Genomic DNA, 22,880 nt, shown 5'->3' on the forward strand with positions numbered 1-22,880 from the left:
TGGTTTAAAGCATTTATCTAGAATCACCTGACCTCTCTAAAACTTGCAAATGAAACTGAATTTCTCACTTGATACTTGGCTATGACTTACAACAATGAAAACCAAGAACTGTGCTATATCACTGTGTATTGCTTGTTACCTGAATTCCACACTAGACTGAGATCAAGGGTTGAATCTTTCATGATTTGCTCCATAACCTGTGAGCTTCTTTTCCCACACCAAACTAAGCTTTTTTTAGAGTTCTACAATTCACAGTTAGTAGACAAGAGTGGTTCTCAAAAATGTAGTCTCTGGACTAGCAGCACCAGCAGAACCTGAGAACTTTTTATAAGTGCAAATTCTCAGGCCCCACCCTGGACCTCGTGAAAGAGAAACCCTGGAGTAGGGCTCAGCAATCTGTGCTGCAGTAATCCCTCCAGATGTTCAAGAACCTCTGGCATACAGCAGGTAGAAAAATGTGTTTCCTTCTGTAGGTCCAAAGCCAGGGATACCATATGTTCTGTCTTGATACGAAACCATGACATGCAATTAAAACACATAAATCTCCTTCCTACTCCCACCCTCCACCCAATGTGTTTTATTTTTATGTGTTAAATAAGAAAACAAGTGGCGATCAGAGATTCAGTCTAAAAAGTATATTTACAAGCATCAGTTCTCATTCAGCCTGATCTCATACAATTTACACCCTCTTACATCTCAAGTTTTTAAAAAAGTGTCTTCACAATGTAAGTCTCAGACACACTAGCAGTTCTATAATAAAACACCAAGTAGATGGGAATGTCCAAACTTACTAGAGAAGAGAAGTGGAATCATTGGCTGTATTTTCAAATTGCATTCAACAGGAAATGTAAGTTTTGAATTCTTTTCACCTTCACACTTCCACGTTAATAGAATCAAATCAGAATACTTCATTATTTCAAAGCCTCTAGCCAGGCAAAGTTTTATTGTATTACTTCTTTCTTTCAATGGATATAAAGCTGAGTCCTGGTAGGTACATTTTTTATGTCTACAAACATGCAGAACTAAACAGTTCCATCTGTTCAATATTAAAACAAAAGTCCTGTAAACCTTGGATAGTGAGTATAATACTTCAGCACTAGCACCAAAGCCTCAAATATAAAAGGATACCAAGAACACCACTAGCAAACAAAATGAGCTCTCAGCCAGAAGCAGTAGTTCATGTCTGTAATCCCAGAACTTTGGCAAGCCAAGGTGGTAGGCTCACTTTAAGTCAGGAGTTCAAGACCAGCCTGGGCAGCATAGTGAATTCACATCTCTACAAAAAATTTTTAAGAATTAGCTGGGCATGGTGGCACACACCTGTAGTCCTAGCTACTTGGGAGGATGAGGTAGACAAAATTGCTTCAGCTCAGGAGTACGAGGCTGCAGCAACTATGATCATGCCACTGCCCTCCAGCCTGGGTGACAGAGCAAGATCTAGATAATTACAATCTGTCCTGCTCCTGTTTATGTTAAAATCATTAAGTTAAAATGCTTTCAATCAGCAGGATAAAAATTAACTGAAATGTGACTTTGGAGGTTGGCTAGAAAATAGGCAATGGGGAAACAGGCAATTTCCACAAGAATAAAAATGCCCAATAAGCATATAAAAAAGATTCAAGGTTGGGTGCCATGGCTCACGCCTTTAATCCCAGCACTTCAGGAGGCCAAGGTAGGTGGAACACCTGAGGTCGGGAGTTTGAGACCGGCCTGACCAACCCCATCTCTACTAAAAAATACAAAAAATTAGCCAGGCATGGTGGTGGGCACCTGTAATACCAGCTACTCAGGAAGCTGAAGCAGGGGAATCGCTTGAACCCAGGAGGTGGAGGTTGCAGTGAGCTGAGATTGCTCTGTTGCACTCCAGCCTGGGCGATAGAGCAAGACTCCATCTCAAAAAAAGAAAAAAAACTTCAAAAGCACTAAAAACCAAAGAAATGTAATGAAAACAATGAGATTTTCTGCTTAAATACCAGCAAAGAGGACAAATGGAAGGGGGACACTGGAACTCTGCCCCTGTTGGTGGGAGTATAAACTGAACCAATTTTTCTGCAGGATAATTTGAAAATTTCTATTAAAAATCTTAAGACTGTTTTATGTTATTTTCCTCCAGAAATTCTACTTCTATGAATTCAGCCCAAAAACGCTTGATTGAGTCCATTAAAATACATACATAAGAAAATTTACTTCTGGGGTGGCAAAGATTAATATTACATCGAGCTTTTACAAATGATGATGCCAAGGATATATTTACTGCCATAGAAATATGCCCCAAACATAGTGACAAAAGACTATATATTATGATTCTACTTTTTAAAATGCTTATATGCATAAAAAAGTATAAAAAGCAACAAACCAGAATGTTTTGAGTGGCAAAATTAAAGACTTCTTCATATTTTGTCTTCCAAATTATTACAGAAAGTGGTTTTCTTTATAATCAGGGAGAAGTATTATTTTCATTTATTTATATCTAAATTTCTTTTCCTTATTTTTTCTCATGTATGTATCACATGTACTCTAGAGAGCTTGAATCCCTACCTCTTGAGGTAAATCAGACCATTTCTGTCTCTATCAACTTGCCTTTTTTGGACATTTCAAATCAATGGAATTATACAATATGTGGTCTCGTGTCTGGCTTTTTTACTTAGCTAATGTTTTTGACATTGGTCTGTGACATATAACAGGTTTGGTAGTTTGATCATTACTGAGTCCATTGATGGATATACCACATTTTGTCAGCAGAGAGCCATTTAAACTTTGATTTCCATTTCCTGTGGTCTAAATGAAACCCTTGGAACACAGGACTTATAGGGAAAGCTGCTGTGCATGTCAAAATAACTACTTATCAGAACCAGCTTTGTCATCAGGAGCCTGAACTGTTGAAGACATTTTTATCATTTTGCAACTTTTTTTTTTTGCAAGCAACTTTTGTGCTACTACACATCAGGACTTTTGAAGCATCTGATACATGCATCTAATAAGTATGAGCATGTGTCTCAGTGGACAAGTGAAACCATCTATGCTACACTGCATATTTTTTCCTCCCCCAGACTGGACCAGGGAATCTCTCAGCTTTCTAGAGTACCCTTTCCCCACTGACAAAGCCGAACAGTATTAAAGACACTGCTGCCTTCATTAGGCAGATTTGGAGGGGAGGCCCAGCAGCAAGGGTGGAGAGGAAAAAGAGAGGGGAGCTTGTGGAACAGGAAGCCCCCGGGGTCCACGCATGGCTCCCCACTGTTGAGGATGTTGTGGATGGGGAAGTGCTGATGGTGTCCCGAGGCAGCCTAGCACCTCCACTGGGCCCAGAAGGTCTTGACTTTGGACCCTTACCCACATTCGAGAAGTGTTTAAAAGCTGTTCTGGCTTTCGTTCTTTTCCTAAAAAATCATTACTTGGTAGTTAGTTATTAGTCTTTCTTTGGGAGAGGGACAGGGCTTTAAAATTGAAGAACGTAATTTTCATCAAAATATCAAAAATGGAAAAAAGTTACTTTATAAACAATTTGCCATACAAACCAAATGGCAGCTGTTGAGGATCTCAATAAAATGTTAAATGCATATGCTGCTGTTAGAATAAAGAAATAAAAATTGAGAATAAAGAAAAAAATGCATTTGCTGTCAGTGGTACCATTTGCCTAAGGTTGGGTCGCTGTGTCATCATACTGTGGTGGGGGTATGTGTGGTGTATATGTGTGAAACTTTTCTTCTCAGGATGGATCATAATCCTAGCTGCAGTTTTCCTTCCAAATAAGATTACAAAGTAGTAAAACATGGGCTTGGAAGTGACAGACCTGAATGAATCAGCACAGTTGAAAGAAAAACCCAATAAAACTAACTTAACAATTCCGAGGTTGGTTTTTGAACACAATAGATACAATTATTTACTCTAAGCATCTGATTATGAATTTGAATCAGTAATACATACTGTCTTGACCCCCCCTTTTTTTTAACGGAAACAGATTTCACCCAGAAAACCTCAAAACAGTGACTTTTTTTTTTTTTTTTTAAGACAGGGTGTCACTCTGTCATGCAGGCTGCAGTGGAGTGGTGGATCTCAGCTCACTGCAGCCTCCACCTCCCACCTTAGCCTCCCAAGTAGCTGGGACCACAGGCGCCACCGCGCCCGGCTAATTTATTTTATTTTGTATACAGATGGGGTTTTGCCATGTTGCCCAGGGTGGTCTCAAACTTCTAGGCTCAAGCAGTTCACCCACTTCAGCCTCCCAAAGTGCTGTGTCTACAGACATCAGCCACTGTGCCCAACCTGCAGTGACTTTTTAAAACATGAGTTCAAGCATCTTTTCTTAACTCCTTTAATTGGAGGTATCTCTTCTCTCATTCTCCTCATCTTTGGTGTTCCCCCAGAGTTCACTGTTGACTGGATGAACAACATATATTTCAAAGTCAAGGCTGGGCTGGGTGCAGTGGCTCATGCCTCTAATTGCAGCACCTTGGGAGTCCAAGGCAGGCAGATTGCTTGAATCCAGGAGTTCTACACCAGCCTGACCAACAGGGAGAAATCTTGTCTCTACTAAAAATACAAAAATTAGCTGGGTGTGGTGGTGCATGCCTTTAATCCCAGATACTCAGGAGACTGAGATAGGAGAATCACTTGAATCCAGGAGGTAGAGGGTGCAGTGAGTCAAGATCATGCCATCGCACTCCAGTCTGGGCAACAAGAGTGAGACTCCATCTCAAAAACAAACAAACAAATGAAACAAAACACAAAAACAAGAACAACTTTCTTCTGGAGTAGTCTATGTGTGCCACCTACATAACCTACTGAACAAAACCCAGATCCTTTCCTATGTCTCCCAGTTACAAGGCACTGTTACAAGGTTCAGACTATTCAGAAATAAAAGCCCTGGAAATAGCAAAGGCTATGCATTTGTGGAGTTTAAGTCTAAGGATTTTGCCGAGATAGTTGCTGAAACAATGAACAACTACCTGTTTGGTGAAAGACTCTTGGAGAGTCATTTTATGTCACCTGAAAAAGTACAGAAAGAACTCTTTCAACACTGGAATATTCCATTTAAGCAGCCATCATATCCATCAGTGAAATGTATAATCAGAATTGGCACTTACACAAAAGCTATGGATGGAGGAGTGATTTAAAAGGAAAGGATTACTTGGGAAGAAATTAGCTTAAAAAGGAATTGATTATTATTTTCCTTCTTTGATTTTACAGAAAATGGAAGGTATTTCAAAAATGAATCATCAGATGTCTACAAAAGGCCAAGTTTTACATAAGAAGAAAAAGGTTTTAGGTACTCCTGACACTCCTGAGAAGACAGTGGATACCTAGGGCCCCACACCGGTTTGTACATCAACATTTTTAAAAAGATGAAAATCTGAAGTGGCTGAAATGAATGATGATGATGAAAATAATGAAATAGTCTTCAAACAGCCCATATGCTGTGTAAAAGAATAAATACAAGAGACTCAAACACCTACACATTCACAGAAAAGATGAAGAAAAACCAATCAGTGATTTTCAATGTATTATATGTAAGATTTCTTCTGAAAAATATTTTTATGAGAAAAATACATAAAATTAGCTGGGCAAGTTGGCTCATGCCTGTAGTCCCAGCTACTCAGGAGGCAGAAGTGAATCACCTGAGCCCAGGAAGTTGAGGCTACAGTGAGCCGTGATTGTGCCACTGCACTCCAGCCAAGTCAAGTCATTACATTTATCTTGACCTATTCTAGGCTGGCTTAAGTGGGATTTGCATTAAGAATACAACAGGCAACCTCACAGACATCTAAGTACAAAACTCAAAATATGACCACACCATGGAAGGCCTGGGCTGGGAGGTGATTTTCCTCTCCTGCATGCCTTCACTCTGGACTTCTGCTCCATGCTTGTGATTGGCTCTGCAGATGAACATTCGGCATGTGCTCCAGGCTCCTCCAGCCTCTGAGGCTTTGGCTTGCCCTGGCAGTACCCCTGGTCCCAGTGTTACTGGACCATATAGATGCTCCTCTGCAAAAAATCTATTGAAAACTCTCTGTGTCATTTCCAATGAGCAGGAGAGAGAATCTGATCTGCCTAGCAGTGAGGGTGGGAGTTCCCTAGTTGTCCCTGGATTTGTAGTGCTGCCCTTTCCAGAGACTCGAGGAGGGGCCAGATGTCCAAAAACAGGGTGTGGGTGGGGCATCAGTAATACAGTCTACTTCAACAAGAAAGTAGAAAGTAGAGGTGGTGGCTCATGCCTATAATCCCAGCACTTTAGGAGGTCGAGGCAGGCAGATCTCTTGAGCTCAGGAGTTTGAGAGCAGACTGGGCAACATGGCAAAACCCCATCTCTACTAATAATACAAAAAGTTAGCTGGGCATGGTGGCACATACCTGTAGTCCCAGGTATTTAGGAGGCCGGGGTGGGAGCATTGCTTGAGCTCAGGAAGTAGAGGCTGCACTGAGCCGCGATCATGATGCCACTGCACTCCAGCCTGGGCGACAGAGTGAGACCCTGTCTCAAAAAAAAAAAAAAAGAGAAAGACATAAAATAGAAGCACTCAAAATGTTCATTATTGAAGTCATACTTTCCATCTGTTTTTTCCACCTTCCCCTTTTCTCTCTAAAACACTGTATCTTAAGCTTTTCCCTATGTTATCAAGTACTCATAAGCATTATTTGAATGGTTGCATCAGAATCCATTATCTGGACTCATTGTCATTTAGCCATCTGCAGTTACTGGACATACTGCCCTTTCTTCCACACTCAGTCACCCTTCTGACCTTGTACTGTGTCCAGTTATCTACTAATACACATACTGGTCATTTAGGACTTAAAGTTAAGAATAGTCATCATGGTTTCCAACACTTCAAAAAGAACGTATCTTCCTAAAAATAGAATGGCTTGGTGGTTATACTTTTAAAGAAAAACAGACAAATAGATGTTGAAATTAATATGGTCTTTAGACCAATAGTGGTGGCTGACCCCTGGATGGAGCATTAGAGCGTGGGTGTGCATCCCACTCCAGGGCTTCCAGAAGAGGGGGTGCAGGCTGATGCCACCTCCACCCCATCTCTCTAGGGGAGAAGGCAGAGCTGGTGCTGTTTGAAGTGTGGCTGCGGATCCTGGGCCAGCACTACACCAAGGCTTTGGAGGACAAAAGCAGCCCTGAGTTCTGGGCACCTCAGGGGCGGCTGACGAGATGGGTAAAGTGGCGGGATAAAGTGGGGGGGTCGGGGAAGAGGCCTCGGGAAGATGGGGGATGACTGGACAAGACTTTGGTAGAGCTGTGACCCTCTTCATCCTCTCCTGACTCCCGAGCTGACCCTTGTTCTCAGACCTCTACAGAACTTTGACCAAGTGGTGGTGGAGGAATTCTGGTGGGTCCGGGGTGGTTCTGGGTGACCCAGGGCTCAGACCTGGGTTCTGGGGTTGAGGGCAGGAGGCTGGAAGAGATGACCTCCCTTAGGCCCCTCAGGCTGCCAAGATCCCTGAAGTGGGATAATCCTCCACCAGGCCATACCCACTGACCACCAGAGTGGGTGCCACCTTCTTCAGGGTGGTGCCAGCCCAGGTTCTTGTGTGGGACTGTGTGCAGCAGGGTCTGCCCACCCTGTGGGAGGCAGAGGGCCTCCTGGGAGAGATGGTCATCCCAGACATCAGTCAGTACCTCCTTCCCTCTGCAGGCCCCTCCCTCTGTCCATCTGCCTCCTCCCTCGGGCTCACTGCCTCCATATGCCCTGATCTGAAGCCTGCCTCCCCTCCTCATGGAGCCCTCCAAGGTGCTCATAGCCCCAGCTCTCTAGTCCCTCAGCACCTTCTGGGCCCAGATTCTATCTTCTCAGATGTCCGGGAGGCAGGGCCCCACCTGGCCATAGGCTTCTTGGTCTGCTCTAGGCACTCCTAGCCCCGAAGCCTTCAGCCACTGGACATCTCCATCCCCGGCTATGCTGTGGCTCTCCTCATTCTAGGCCTCCTGCTTGTCACATTCACCCTTGTCCTGGTGAGTGTCTGGCTGGGCCTGGGCTCCTTCCTGAGGGGCAAGTTGAGCCTTTGACGCCTTGAGCCTTTGAGCCAAGCTGAGCGGTGAGCAGGTCCCTTTACTCCCCTGATTCCCCCACCCAAGCCCAGCATCTCCTCACCCTCCAGCTGGGGCTGTGGGGTTTGTGGCCAGGGGGCTGGGCCTGATCCCAGTGACACTGCCCTTCTTGTCAAGGTGCTAAAGTGGAGGGCCTCCCACGGGGTGTTCAGCCTGGGAGCTTAGACACGCACAGTGCAACACAGAGGACCCTCTCCAGACAGGTAAGTGGAGGGCGGTTCTCTCTGACCCCACCCCAGGTGTTTGTTCTGGGTGGGGTCCAACCAACACCCCCCGCAGCCAAGGCCTTCTGCAAACACTCCCTGGGGGCTGTTACTGGCAGCGCCTGGGTGGTGCAGTCAGTGTGCCAGAAAAGCTCCCCACTACTGTGGGCAGTGGCCCAGGCAGTCAAGCAGACTCCCCCAAGCAGGCCCCACCTACCCCTAACCTGTTCCCAGTTGCCTCCCACCAACCCTAGAAATGATGCTGGGGGCCGACAGAGACTGAAGTTAGGAGCACAGGAGGCCAGGAGACCTGGGACAGAGAACAGGGGAGGGAATCTTCCTTCCCCTACTTCCCACTGCATGAGGGCCAGACAGTGGCACCCCTCCAGGTGCCTGGAGCTTACCAGGCACCTCCAGGTCCTGGAAGGACATGTGTGGATCCAACTCACCTTCCCTGTTGTCTCATGGCCTTTCTTCTCTCTCCCCCAGGGCCAGGTGGATGTGGGAGGAGACACGGCACCATCCTGGGTGCAGTCAGACTCATTCCTCACTCCTGGCCTTCACTCCCTTTCCTCTACACACAGGTGACCCCTCACGCTGCTGATCCCTGTGCTGAAACCCAAACTCCAAGCCTGTCCTCTCCCCACCTTCATCTTGCCCCACAGCTTCCACAGACAGTGCCTCAACGCTGAGGAATGAATCCGGAGTTCCAACACCACCGACTTTCCCAGGAACTCAGAGCCAGAGAGGGCCAGGGTCCAGCCCGAGGCCACACAGCCAGGGGCTTCTTCCCTCCTAGACCCCCAAGGACTGGACTTGCAGGGCTGGGACAGAGGTAGGGTGGGGGAAAGCAATGCCTTGTCAACCCACACAGGGAGCCCCACTCCCATCCCCAAGGTGCATAAAGTCGAGGAACACCCCTGCTCCCACGTCCATGCTCATTCAGGGCCCTGCTCCAAGTGCTTGGCACTCACACCGGCCTCCCACCCTCCATGCCACAGGTATCGGTCTTATTTACAGAGGGGGAAATGGTGGCCAAGTGCCTCCCCCAGCACACACAGCTAGACCACACAGAGGACTTAGGCACAGCTGGGGGGCCCGCAGTCTCTGCTGCCCCTCTTGCCACCAAAGTGTGGTTGGTCCTGCTGCCAGGTGGCAGGAAGGGGATAGAAGTCCGCCCCAAAGAGGGCTGGGGCAAGGGCACCCTTATGACTGCCTGGTCCAGACCAGTAGGACTGGAGAGACTGTCAGTCCTAAGAGAAACGCTGGCCCTTTGGGGGTATGGAAAAGTCAGGAAGCAATCCAAGGTCGGTATTTTAAGAACTGATTTCTAGATATTTAGACAGTCATCTGGTGTGAGGAGCTGGGAGGGCCCCAGGGTAGAGCCCACAAGAGGAGGGAGACTAAAAAGGGGTCAGAGTGGGAATGGGAGCTGCTGACGGCAAGGCCCACCCTCCTCCCTGACCCCTCAAACCCAGCCAGAGAGCCAGTCAGCCTCAGGCCAGAGGGTGTGAGCAACGGGGGCCCTGGCTGCTCTATGGTGAATCAGAGCCAGTGGGTGTGGGGGGTCTTCCAGGGCAGGTGTGGGGCTGCCGGGGCAAAGTTAGGCAGACTCTCAGGGCAGAGACTGAGGGTGACCCTTGCAGCCACCCCCTACCCCCTGCAGGAGGAACAACGGGATAGGCAAGGGTCTTAACCTAGAAAGCCCCAGCAGCTCCTGTGCCCATCAGGACACCGTTGAGGCTTGGTGGTGGTGGAACCCAGGAATGGTCTTTGAACCCATGACCTGGAAGGCGAAGCCAAGGACAGTCCTGGCCCATAGGCTCCCCTACCTGCAGGCAGTGGGCAGGCCCAGTGAGGGGACCCCAGGAGCCCACACCATGAGCTTACCTGGCCAAAGACAGCGGCCAGCACCAAGACATCAAAGAGGGCGGGTAGAAAGGTCATCACATCAGGGTTGACTGCAGCTGGCACCAGGTTCCTCTGTACTTCTGGAACACACAGGCCTCTCCTTCCTATCCCTGAAGTGCCCCTGCCCCCACCCCAGCATCCCGAAGACCAGCCTAATAGATGCATTTGTCCTGAGTCAGTTCCACTGTCCAAGCAACTGCAGTTTCTGACTAGAGAGCCAGGGTGGGGCAGGGTGTAGGAGGGGTCCCTGGAAGATGCTTCCCAGAATGCCCTGATGCCTAAAATGTTCCCCTTTGGGCCTTCTCAGGGAGGGAGGGTTATGGCAGCCTGTTCTCTCCAGCCACCTCCATCACCACAGGAGCCCTTATAGACGTCATGGGAGAGAATTGACCCACTGGAGCCAGGACCAGCATGGATGCAGCCCTGGGGCTGAGGCTAAGTGGACTCTGGGAGACCGTCACTCTGTCTTCAAGCTTTGGTCTCCTGGCCCTCTACAAGCCAGGCTGTTTCGGGCTTTGCATGAGGCCTTGCACAGAGACAGAGTTCAAACACAGCTGGTGAACACAGCGGGCTTTAGGGAGGGCGCACATACCTAGTGGTGGGGGCTGGGTACCAGGGAAGGGAGGCCCTCAGACTAGTGTGGCCTGTCTGGAGGTGGCACAATGGGACCTGCACCACGTGAGGAAAGAGGGTCCACCTGGAAGAGTGGACCAGTCAGATGGTCACCAAGCGGGATGGCCACCGCCAGAGCCTGCAGGACAGCAGAGGGGGCTGGGAAGGGACAGAGGACAACTGAGGGGCAGGGAACCGGGTTTCCTTCATACAGACACATGAGTCTTCCTGAAGTGGATCTTCCCCATGGGTGCGAGGGAGCATTCCAGACACACCTCCAGCCCACCTCAAACCATCTCAGGAGGCCACCACCAACTCACACAGACCAGCTGCATTGTCACAGTGACCCCAGAACAGCACAGCCCTGTCCTTCAGATGAATAAACAGAGGGAGAGACACATCTCACAGCCTAAACCATGCTGCCTCCCAGATGTCATCCTTCAAATGTGAGGCCAGGCTGGGAGAGCCCCCAGCCCCCTCATCCCTCCCGCCCCAAGCCAGTTCCCTTCCCTCACCAGAAGGAAAGGGGACTCTTCTATGGGGCACAGAGTGCCAGGTTCTCTATCACCTGGGGGAAGCGGCCAGGGGAGGGGGAGCTGCAGCTGGGTGAGAAAGAACCCAGGTCCCTACCTGAGAGGTGACCTCAGGTAAGCTGCTTTCTTTGCCTGTGGCCAAGGAGAGTCACAGGGGAGGGGCCAGGTTAAAAGAGCTCCACCGTGGAGCCCAGAGCTACCCAGAGAGAAGTCCCCCATCCTCCTGATTCTGCTCCCAGCTCTCGCTGCTGGGATAACATCCTCCCCATCAGAGAGGCCGTGGGAGGCAGAGGCTGACCCTGCTCCTTCAGGCACCACAGTGGGTTTGGGTCTGCATTCTTCATGATCAGGGAGGGGGTACCTGGGATCACAAAGGTGAGGGGCAGCTTCTTGGGCTCCAGGTGCTCCAAGGCAGACCCTGCAGGGCACCAGAGCTAGAAGGACATTGGGGAGGCTGGGCACGGTGGCTCACACCTGTAATTTCAGCACTTTGAAAGACTGAGGTGGGTAGATCACGAGGTCAGGAGATCAAGACCATCCTGGCTAACACGGTGAAACCCCACCTCTACTAAAACTACAAAAAATTAGCCAGGCATGGTGGCATGCACCTGTAGTCCCAGCCACTTGGGAGGCTGAGGCAGGAGAATCACTTGAACCCTGGGAGGTGGAGGTTGAACAAGGCTAGAACCTGAGCTCTGCCTGGCCATGGTGACTCTGAGCCAGGTAACCCTATGTTAGTCTCAGTCTGTCACTCTGTCTCATGGGGGATGTCAGCATTACCTTTTGAGTCAAAGTAGGTAAGCCAGGGTAACCAGAGTTCCCAGCAGGGACAAAGACCAAAGGACGCAGGGGTCGGGCCTGTCCCAGAAGATCAGGCTGGACAAGGGGGCTCTGTGAAGCTGGGGCAACCGAGGGCCTGCCTTTCAGGTTAGAGGCATCCGGGTCCTGGTCTAGACCCTCATATGCCATCCAGAGACCCAACCCTGGGGACAGTTCCTCCCAGGCTGGTAGCAGAGAGTCGATCCTTGTACTCACCCCACCAAAAGCTCTGAAATGAGGGGGCCTATGGGTGGGGGAAAGACTCATCAGAACAAGGTTCTCAGGTGCAGATAAGGTTTGAGCTGGGCCTTAGGGCAGCCAGAGAGGTAGGTGACAGGCCCACTCACAAAGCCTGCCAGAGCATGCAGGAGGGACACAGGTGTAGTGTTGGGAATGTTCTGGAAGACAGCAGGCAGCCTCCCACTCACCAATGGAGTCAAATGAGGTCAGGTCCACACACCAGGAGAAGCTGGTATCCACACACTGGTGCACTTTGTTTCTTGTTTTAGAGACAAGGTCTTGCTCCGTTGTCCAAGCTGGAGTGCGGTGGTATAATCATAGCTCACTGCAGCCTTGACCTCCTGGGTTCATGTGATCTTCCCACCTCAGCCTCCTGAGTAACTGGGACTACAGGTGCATGCCACCATGACTAATTTTATATTTCATAGACACAGGGTCTGGCTATGTTGCCCAGGCTGGTCTCAAGCGATCTTTCCACCTCAGCCTCCCAAAACACTTAGATTACAAGGACAAGTCAGCGCTCCTGGCCACACTGGTGCATTTTGGCTGCCGTGGTGCACAGGAGCTATGAGCTGGGGGATGGAGGGCAGAATTTTCTCCTGGACCTCTACCCAGACCTGCACCCAGACTGACCCCTGAGCTTCAGGGAGCAGGTGTGGAGAGAACGCAGCAAGCAGAGTGGGCTAGCCCATGATGGAGAACCAGACTGGGATGAGGAGAGATAGGGCTCCAACCCTTGGCCTAGTGGCCCTTCCCAACCCCTTGGGGCCAAGATGACTTCCTAGGAAGCCAGGCATGGAGGCCAGCATGCACTTGAACTGAGGACAGAAGATTCTGATGAGAGGGAGGTGGAGGCCTCTGACATAGTTTGGATACTTGTCCCATCCGCATCTCTTGTTGAAATGTGATCCCCAATGCTGGAGGTGGGGCCTATAGTGTGAGGTGTTTGGGTCATGGTGAGGGACCCCTCTTGAATGGCTTAGTGCCCTCCCCATGGTAATGAGTGAATTTTCTTTTCTTTCTTTTTTTTTTTTTTTGAGACAGAGTCTCGCTTACAGCCCAGGCCGGAGTGCAGTGGCGCGATCTCAGCTCACTGCAATCTCCACCTCCAGGGTTCAAGTGATTCAGTGAGTGAGTTTTCTAGTAGTTCACAGGAGAGCTGGTTGTTTAAAAGAGGCTGATGCCTCCTCTCTCTTTCTCCCTCTCTCACCATGGGACACATCTTCTCCCTCTTTGCCACAGACCATGCTTCAACCCTGAGGAATGAACCCGGAGTTCCAACACCACTGACTTTCCCAGGAACTCAGAGCCAGAGAGGGCCAAGCACCAGCCCAAGGTCACACAGCCAGGGGCTTCTTCCTTCCTGGACCCCCAAGGACTGGACTTGCAGGGCTGGGACAGAGGTGGAGTGGGGGAAAGCAATGCCTTGTCAACCCATGCAGGGAGCCCCACTCCCATCCCCAAGGTGCATAAAGTCGAGGAACATCCCTGCTTCCATGTCCATGCTCATTCAGGGCCCTGTTCCAAGTGCTAGACACTCACACTGGCCTCCCGCTCTCCCTGCCACAGGCATTGATCTCATTTACAGAGGGGAGATTGTGGCCAAGAACCTTCCCCAGCACACATAGCTAGAGCACACAGAGGACTTAGGTGCAGCTGAGGGGTCCACAGCCTCTGCTGCCCCTCCTGCCACTCATTCTGCCAGGGCCACACTTCGGAGAGGGAGGAATAAGAGTGAGCTGGGTGCTCACACATGGGGTACAGGGGACTAGGGAAGGGTCAGCCAGGAGGAAAGGGCAAGGTCTGATCCTGTATGTACACATCACATAGCCCGCAGAGTCAGGAGAGCCAGGGCCAGGTCCCAGCTCTGCAGCTGCTTGGTATGTGACCATGGTTAAGTCATCCCCCTGGACTCTCCATGCACTTTGCATGCTGCATGCACCTTCTAGAAGGAGCCTGGACCCTGGCTGGCCTCATACTTGCTGCGTAGGCTGCAGACCCGCAAGTGCTTCTGCAAGGGGCTTTGCTTCTCCTCCTAACAGTGGCACAGGCTGGCTGTGTGCTCTGGGGGTAGAACGGAGTAGCTCTGGAAGTAGCAGGTGGGGGCTGGGCTTGGGTTCCTGGTCCAGACAGGGCAGGGTACACCTCGGGGTCACAGGACCCGGCCCCCTCTCTAGCAGCCCTTGGCCCACAGGCTGCCCAGCTGCCCACCCACAACCCATACCTTTGGGCAGCCCCAGCTGCTGCACTTCACTGGACAAGGATCCACCATCGACACTGTGCTTGGCTGCACTGGAGAGGATGAAACTCAGCACTGCCACTGTGGCCTTGATGTCGCCTGACTCTGATGGACCCGTGGGTGGGACAGGGGGTGTCACCACCACCCCAACCACCTCCCAGTTGCCATATTAACTTCAGCTCAAAGCCCTGAGGCCCCCTGGAGCCAAGGCACTGCTACTGCTCCACCAGGAGCTGGCAGAGGACAGGAAGGTGGGACTGTCAATGTCTTTCTTTCCCTCCTGCTCCTCCACTAGGGAAGGTAAGTTAAGGATGCTCCAGGGAGGAGTAGGGGGCCCCTCCATACCAGGCACCAGGCCGAGGTCCCAGGGTAGCCTGGGGCCTGTGGACTCAGTGGGGTACTCACCAAACTTGGCATCAGCCGTGAGCTTCAGGATCTTCTCATACTATGGGGAAAGGAGACCTTCAGGGGGTTCCAGGCCCCTATTCACCAGCCCCTCACCCCCAGCCTGGATCCTGCAATAAGAACAGACAGGCTGGAAAGAAGTATGGGAGGTGCCCAGAGAGGTTGTGAGGCTGGGTCACCCATCTCCCCGGGCCTAGTGCAGAGCTTCAGGGCACTGGGGGTCATAAGGTCATGGGACAATGGGGTGCTGGGTCTTGTACTCACATCATTCCCCTGTCCCAGCAGCTCTTTAGTACCTGGCTGCAGAGCAGCTGCAACTTCACAGAGAACTGGAAGGGAAGTCCTTACATCAGCCAGGCTGGCAAACCTCACCCCTCCTTCCTGGGGACTGGCTCAGAGCAGGCCAGCCGCTGATCAAGGTCACAAAGCATGGTAGCACAGTCTGAGAGCACTGAGGCCCTAACCTTAGAGAAACCTCACCATCATCTACACCCACAATCCGCAGCCCAGCGCCCCTCCTCCACCCAGACTAGACCCTGTGCACTCAACCATCTTGGCCAGCGTGCTGATCTCTGCCAGGACCCAGTCGGGGCAGTCCAGATCACCACAGAACCGAAACCTCTGCAAGGGAGGGAGGCAGGTAATCAGGCTGGAGGGAAGGCTGAGGTATGGCCAGGATCCGTGTCTCCCACACTACTGCCCAGCAGGGACCCCTGGTCCCCATCATAGATGGATGCCCTCTGGCCACCTGTTCTCCCCTATCACCAGGCTGTTGAGTGAACTCTCTCCCTGACCCACCCTGCCACCAAACCCTGCTCTGAGGTCTACTCCAGGCATTCGTCTGCTCGGCAAACATCCGTTGAGTACCTTCTCTGTGCTAGCTCCCACTCTAAGCACTGGGGGTACAGCAGGGAATAAAACAAAGTCCTCTGCCTCACAGAGACAAGTGACCTCTCTCCCCTCTTCCCTATACCCACACAAGTCCAGCCATTCCACTTTCCCTGCTGCTGCTCAGGGACACCAGCCTTGTTCCCACCTCCATGCCTGCTGCATTATCTGTGTGGCTTGCTATCCTTTATTTCATTCCACTCTCTGCTCAAGTGACCCCTCATCAGACCAGTCTCTCTCTCTTTTTTTTTCTTTTAAAGACGGCTATCACTCTGTTGCCCAGGTTGGAGTGCAATGGCACAAACTTGGCTCACTGTAACTTCCGCTTCTCGGGTTCAAGCAATTCTCCTGCCTCTCAGCCTCCCAAGTAGCTGAGACTACAGGCAAGACTACCCGGCTTTTTAGTATTTTTAGTAGAGACAGGGTTTCACCACACTGGCCATGCTGGTCTCGAACTCCTGACCTCAGGTCATCCACACACCTCAGCCTCCCAAAGTGCTGGGATTACAGGCGTGAGTCACTGTACCTGGCCAGGCCCTGCTTGATCATACTTCCTAAAATAGCCCCTCACACAAGGAAATTTTGGTGGCTGGTACACTAATTTTATTGTGGTGATCCAAGAGCCAGGAAGATTTAGTTTTTACTTGTCCAGCCTCATCTTTATCTAACCTCCAGATAATACTCTCCCAGCTATGGGAAATGCATTCATTCCTGGGGAGCCAAGCTCTCTCTCACCTGAAGTCTCTGCACATGCTGTTCCCTGTCTGAAGACACACTCCTCCCACCCTTGCCTGCCAAGCCCGGTGCACAAACTGTACTTCAGCCAGCCAGCTCCCGCCATCCGCCTTTAAGGTTAATAGCATCCTCAGGAAGCCCCCTTAGCACTACACACAAAGCGCCCTTAGGTCTCTGCCCCTGGAGCCTTAACTATGATTTCCAATTCAAGCCTCCGATTTCCCCTTCCCTGGGCAGCTCAAGTCCTCCCAGTGCCTAGCACACTTCATGGTATAGACTAGGCGCTTGGAACGCACGGATGAATGGACTGGATGGATGGATGGATGGATGGATGGATAGATGGATAAGTCTCAACCCCAAAACTACTACTTTCTGGCTCTGGAAAGAGCGGAGGGGCTTCCTAACAGTGTGCAAGAGTGAGCCTGAGTCTAAGCACGTTCTTGTCTAAGTCCCACAGCAGGGCTGGGGAAGGGGGTGTCCTTGGGAGGTCCTCTTGGGGCTGGGGAAGATCTGAAAGGACTCCCAGCTCCAGACAAGCCCTAGTTCCTGCCCCGGGAGGCGGGGGCCCTTCCTTTCACTAGGGAAGCACAGGGACTCTAAGCCGGCGGGTCTGCCCTGTCTTACCCGCCCCCCACCCCCGCCCCAGTCTCCCGAGAGGGGTAGTGGTGGACTTTCCTCTAGCGGACTTGCAGCCGTCAGGCCCGCACACACTGTGTTTGCGGAAAGGCCAGCGCAGACACCCTCCCCGGTTTCCCGAGCCACTGGTGCCCCCTCATTCCCTCTCCAGCAGCCCTGGTGCCTCATCATCAGGCCAGGAAGCCAGGACCCCGGAATTCCTTTTTCAGGTCCTGCAGGGTCAGCGGAGTCGGCGATCACGTGACTTGGACTAACGGCCTCTGGGAGGGCGGGGCCTGCTGGAGTGAGGCTGGGAGCAGACCTTAGCCCACTGGAGGTGCCCGGGGCGAAATGCTGGCATCTTCTCCTCCGTCTTGCAGAATCCTTCCCTGGAAAAAACACGCGCACATCGGCAGTTTAACTGAGGACCGAATTAAGGCATTAGGAAAGACAGTGGAAGTTGTTTCATTTAATTTAAGTGGGTAGGATCCCGGGAGATTTAGGTCATTGCCATGTTTTCCGCTGTTAAGCGAATAGCATAATACACAGCTGCGGGCTGTGGCAAAAGACATTTTAAAAACTATTGAAATCTACTACACATACAGAAAATTGTAGCTATTATAAATATAAAGCTTAATACGTTTTCATCAACTGTAGACCTAACCTAACCAGCACCCAGATAAGGAAATAACCAGATAACTTCTTCAAGTGCATGTGTATTTTATTTCATTTTGATGAGTCGCCTAGGTGCCTAGCAAAAAAGACTGTCATAATTAACATGCTCAGGAAAACTCCCTACAGCTTCAACATCAATAGATGCTTAATTTTTGCCATTCCGGTGGGGAAAAAATCGGTTGTTTAGATTGCAGTCGTAGTCTGCTTACCAGTAGCTTTGAGCTAGTGGGTAGTCTAGAACAACTAAGTTTCCGACATCGACTTCAGAGGCAAAAACAAAAAGACAAAACAATGACAAAAATACATTAGAGAATAAACTAATACCCCAAAAAGCAACTGAATACAGTCATCCCTTAGTAACCTCAGGATATTGGTTCCAGGACCCCAGAGATACCAAATTCACCGATGCTCAAGTCCCTGAGATAATATGGCATAGTATTTGCATATAACCTATGCACATCCTTCTGTATACTTTAAATCATCTCTAGATTACTACAATACCTAATACAACATAAATGCTTTGTAAATACCTGTTATAAAGTATTTATAATTTTTTGTTTTTTATTGTTTTACTTTTTCCAAGTATTTTTGATGCACAGTTGGTTAAATCCAAGGACCCAGAACCGAGGATACAGAGAGCTGACTGTAGTTTGAGCTCTGTCCTCAATTCCATGCCCATCCCATGCACCAGGTGCAGCTGGTTTTATTGTTGTAGGTTTTCAAGTTTTCAAAAGACAGAGCTCATGACAAGTAAACTGCTCTATGGAATAGAAAGAAATGGAAAGTGTCCCAATTCATGGTAAAATTGAACTCATTTCTGAAGAGTTCTTTTACAAATCACAAGCATTAGCCTGTTGAAAACAACAGTATGTTAAGTTACTAGACTACCTTATACCATGTTGAAGAACAATTTTAAGAACATAAGACCTGTAATCATAGCACTTTGGAAAGCCAAGGTCGGTGGATTGCTTGAGCCCAGGATTCTAGACCATCTTGGGCAACAAAGGGAGACTTTGGTCTCTACAAAAAATTAGCTGCTTGTGCTGGTGCACACATGTCGTCCCAGCTACCTAAGAGGCTGAGGTGGGAGGATCTCTTGAGCTTGGGAGGTGGAGGCTGCAGTGAGCCATGATGGTGCCACTGTACTCCATCCAGCCTGAGCAACGGAATGAGACCATCTCAAAAAAAAAAAAAAAAAAAAAAAAAAAGGCTGGGCGCAGTGGCTCACGCCTATAATCCTAGCACTTTGGGAGGCCGAGGCAGGCAGATCACCTCAGGTCAGGAATTGGAGACCTGGCCAACATGGCGAAACCCGTCTCTACTAAAAAAAAAGAAAAAAAAAAATTAGGAGGGTCTGGTGGCACGTACCTGTAATCCCAGCTACTCAGGAGGCTGAGTCACAAGAATCGCTTGAACCCAGGAGGTGGAGGTTGCAGTGAGCCAAGATCGCACCACTACATTACAATCAGCCCATGCAACAGGGTGAGAATCAATCTCAAAAAAAAAAAAAAGTAAGAATGGTTCAACTTTCATTTCATCCAATCGATAGGTTAAAGAAGAGAAAAATGGACAGATTTGGAAAACCATTTTTTATTTGAAAAGAGAAAATTAGGAACAGATGAAAACTGTCTTAAGAGTATTTGAAAAACAAAACAGCAAATTTAACATCAGACAGACAAAATATTTAAATTGAGAAATAAAGTTAAAAGGTGGGTGGCATGCCCTTTTATTATCATACTGTAGCATTGTTTCATAGATGCTTGTTTTACCATTAAAGATTGACTATTTAGAGCCTTGGCTCTCACACATTAGAGTGCATTATCATCCCCTGCAGGGCTTGTGAAACCGGCTGCTGGGCCCCACACCAGAGTTTCTAACTCAGTAGGACTGAGGTGGGGCCTGAGCATTGCAGGTCTATGTTTCCAGGTGACGCTGATGCTTCCAATTTGAGACTTCCAATTTCAAAGACTAGTGGCCTTGAAAACCACTAGTGTAGGGAAATATACTAGAGAATATGTTATGAATATACTGGAGAATATGTATATACATTAACTTACAAATTTCTGTTCAGTAGAAAAGACAACTCCCAAAGATGACATTTTTATGTCCCAATATGATTTTTTTTTTTTAAGTCAGAATCTCTCTCTGTCACCTAGGCTGGAGTGCAGTGGCATGATTTTGGCTCACTGCAACTTCCACCTCCCAGGTTGAAGCGATTCTCCTGCCTCAGCCTCCCAAGTTGCTGGGACTACAAGCGCCCAGCACTGCACCTGGCTAATTTTTGTATTTTTCGTAGAGACAGGGTTTCACCATGTTGGCTAGTCTGGTCTTGAACTCCTGACCTCAGGTGATCCACCCACCTCGGCCTCCCAAAGTGCTGTGATTACAGGCATGAGCCACCATGCCTTGTCTCCCTAGAGGATATTAACAAGTTTTGGCTCTATCTCAGAATGCATTTTGGAATGCCCTTCCTGGATCACTACAGACACTGTCTTTCAAAATGCTCCTTTACTAGCTTCATCGTGTTGCTGACTCCCTTGGAAATTAAAGAAAATATCTTATACGTATTCCTTCATTATCTGTATGAAAGTCAAGCTTTTCACATTGTGAAAATTATACTTCAGGCTTGGTGCAGTTGCTCACGCCTGTAATCCCAGCACTTCGGGAGGCCGAAGTGGCAGGATCACTTGAGGCCAGGAGTTTGACACCAGCCTGGCCAATATGTCGAACCCCATGTGTACTAAAAAAAAAAATCAAGATTAGCTGGGCGTGGTGGCACACACCTGTAGTTCCAGCTACTTGGGAGGCAGAGGCACAAGAATTGCTTGAACCCAGGAGGCGGAGGTTGCCATGAGCTGAGCTCATGCCACTGAACTCCAGCCAGAGCCAGAGCGAGACTCTGTCTCAAAGAAAAAAGAAAGAAAGAAAGAAAAAAATTATACTTTGATACAATATGCTAATATAAAGGATATGATATGGTTTGGCTCTGTGTCCCCATCCAGGTCTCACCTTGAATTGCATTAATCCCCATGTTTCAAAGGTGGGACCAGGTGGAGATAATTGAATCATGGGGGCAGTTTCTCCCATGCTGTTCTCGTGATAGTGAGTGAGTTCTCATGAGATTTGATGGTTTTAATTATGGGCATTCCCCCTTGCTTTGCTCTCCTTCTCTCTCCTGCTGCCCTGTGAATAGGTGTCTTCTGCCACAATTGTAAGTTTCCTGAGGCCTCCCTAGCCATGCAAAACTGTGAGTCAATTTAAACCTCTTTTCTTTATAAATTACCTAGTCTTGGGTATTTCTTCATAGCAGTGTGAGAATGGACTAATACAGTGTACTAATAACAGCCCAGACAGTAGTACGCAGTTAGTCCTGGATTTTCTCAGTCCAGTGAAGGGCAGGAAGGGCTGTGGTAGGATGGCATCAGCCCTTCCCAAACTCAGAACTGCCACATGGAGCTGTGTGAGCTGTCACTGCATAGCCCCAGGGGCAGGAACATTCTTGTCATAGCCTCTGTGGGTGGGGCTCCTGCCCGAAAGTGTGGTGTGTGAACCTGGTGCCCACAAGAGGATTTCAGGTGATATGTGGATGCATTTATTCTTACCATTACCTTCTATTTGTTTTGTTTTGTGTTTTTTTTTTTTTTTTTTTTTGAGACGGAGTCTTGCTCTGTCACCCAGGCTGGAGTGCAGTGGCCGGATCTCAGCTCACTGCAAGCTCCGCCTCCCGGGTTCACGCCATTCTCCTGCCTCAGCCTCCCGAGTAGCTGGGACTACAGGCACCCGCCACCTCGCCCGGCTAGTTTTTTGTATTTTTTAGTAGAGACGGGGTTTCACCGTGTTAGCCAGGATGGTCTCGATCTCCTGACCTCGTGATCCGCCCGTCTTGGCCTCCCAAAGTGCTGGGATTACAGGCTTGAGCCACCGCGCCCGGCCCTACCTTCTATTTGTAGTAAATGAGACCGATTCTCACTGGGAGGGCTTGTTAAACCACAGACCACTGAACCCACACATCAGAGGTTCTGATTCAGGAGGTCTGGGGTGGTGCCTGAGAATCTGCATTTCTAACATTCTCAGGTGATGGTGATGCTGATGCTGCTGGCTCAGGGACCACACTTTGAGAACTACTAATCACAAATTTCCTTTTATTTATTTATTTAAGGCAAGGTTTTTGTCTGTCACCCAGGCTGGAGTATAATGGTACAATCATGGCTCATGGCAGCCTCGACCTCCCAGGCTCAAGCAATCCTCCTGCCTCACTTCCCGAGTAGCTGAAACCATAGGTGCACGCCACCATGCTGGATATTTTTTTGTTTTTTGTAGAGATGGAGTTTCACTATGTTGTTCAGGCTGGTCTTGAACTCCTGGGCTTGAGCAATTCACATGCCTTGGCTTCCTAAAGCAAAAGTTTCTTTTTCAATATGTTTATTTAAGTTTTAAAAATGAGTTGACTTAAAGCACAGGAATAGATCTTCAACACCAACCACTGGGGAAATGCAAATTAAAACCACAGTAAGATATCACTACATGTCTATTAAAACAGCTCAAATCAAACATAGTGATAATATCAAATATTGGCGAGGATGCAGACAAAACTCACTCTCTCATACATCGCTGGTGGGAATATAAAATGGTACAGACACTCTAGAAAGTAGTTTGGCAGCTTCTTTAATTAAACATACACCTTAATATATGACCCAGCAATTGCTTCTGGGCATTTGTACCAGAAAATAAAACTGATGTCTGCACAAAACCTCACACATGATTGTTCATGGCAGATTTATTTGTAATAGCCCCAAACTGGAAACAACTAAATGCCCCCAATAGGTAAATGGTTAAGCAAACTGATACATCCATTCTATGAAATGCTATTCAACAATAAAAAGGGGGCCAGGAATGGTGGCTCACACCTGTATTCCCAACACTTTGGGAGGCCAAGGTGAGCGGATCAC

The 22,880-nt window shown here is 49.0% G+C and overlaps 1 protein-coding gene and 1 pseudogene across 16 annotated transcripts; one reads left to right on the forward strand and one right to left on the reverse strand.

Moving 5' to 3' along the window:
- Positions 1-5: 5 nt before the first annotated feature.
- Positions 6-18,344, reverse strand: LOC105493159 (uncharacterized). Of its 16 annotated transcripts, XR_011626293.1 has the most exons (8): positions 16,642-18,344; positions 15,283-15,347; positions 15,019-15,058; positions 14,599-14,666; positions 11,413-11,447; positions 10,763-10,867; positions 10,150-10,250; positions 6,361-6,472 (listed from the first exon to the last, which is right to left on the reverse strand). XR_011626293.1 is itself a non-coding variant. In XM_071100832.1 (7 exons), the coding sequence occupies exons 1-6, from the start codon at positions 16,745-16,747 to the stop codon at positions 6,368-6,370; spliced, it is 537 nt and encodes a 178-aa protein (XP_070956933.1). In that variant the 5' UTR covers positions 16,748-18,344; the 3' UTR covers positions 6-1,276; positions 6,352-6,367. The 16 variants fall into 16 exon arrangements, 9 of the variants coding, with proteins under 9 accessions (XP_070956933.1, XP_070956932.1, XP_070956935.1 ...); XM_071100832.1 differs by lacking the exons at positions 10,763-10,867; positions 11,413-11,447 and adding an exon at positions 6-1,276 and having other exon boundaries at positions 6,352-6,472; positions 14,599-14,718; XM_071100831.1 differs by lacking the exons at positions 10,763-10,867; positions 11,413-11,447 and adding an exon at positions 4,886-4,989 and having other exon boundaries at positions 6,352-6,472; positions 14,599-14,718; positions 16,642-17,478.
- Positions 4,938-5,493, forward strand: LOC105493131 (MKI67 FHA domain-interacting nucleolar phosphoprotein pseudogene; annotated as a pseudogene).
- Positions 18,345-22,880: the final 4,536 nt, after the last annotated feature.

This window comes from Macaca nemestrina, chromosome 7 (genome assembly GCF_043159975.1).
Source record: "Macaca nemestrina isolate mMacNem1 chromosome 7, mMacNem.hap1, whole genome shotgun sequence".
NCBI lineage: Eukaryota > Metazoa > Chordata > Mammalia > Primates > Cercopithecidae > Macaca > Macaca nemestrina.

Coding starts and splice junctions, on each gene's coding strand:
- LOC105493159 (XM_071100832.1), bottom strand. CDS start 16,747: ATGGCGGGAGCTGGCTGGCTGAAGTACAGTTTGTGCACCGGGCTTGGC. Junction 15,059..15,282: donor TGCTGGGACAGGGGAATGAT/GTGAGTACAAGA, acceptor CTTTCCCCATAG/TATGAGAAGATCCTGAAGCT. Junction 6,473..10,149: donor TGGCCGCTGTCTTTGGCCAG/GTAAGCTCATGG, acceptor TTTTTGAGACAG/GGTCTCACTCTGTCGCCCAG.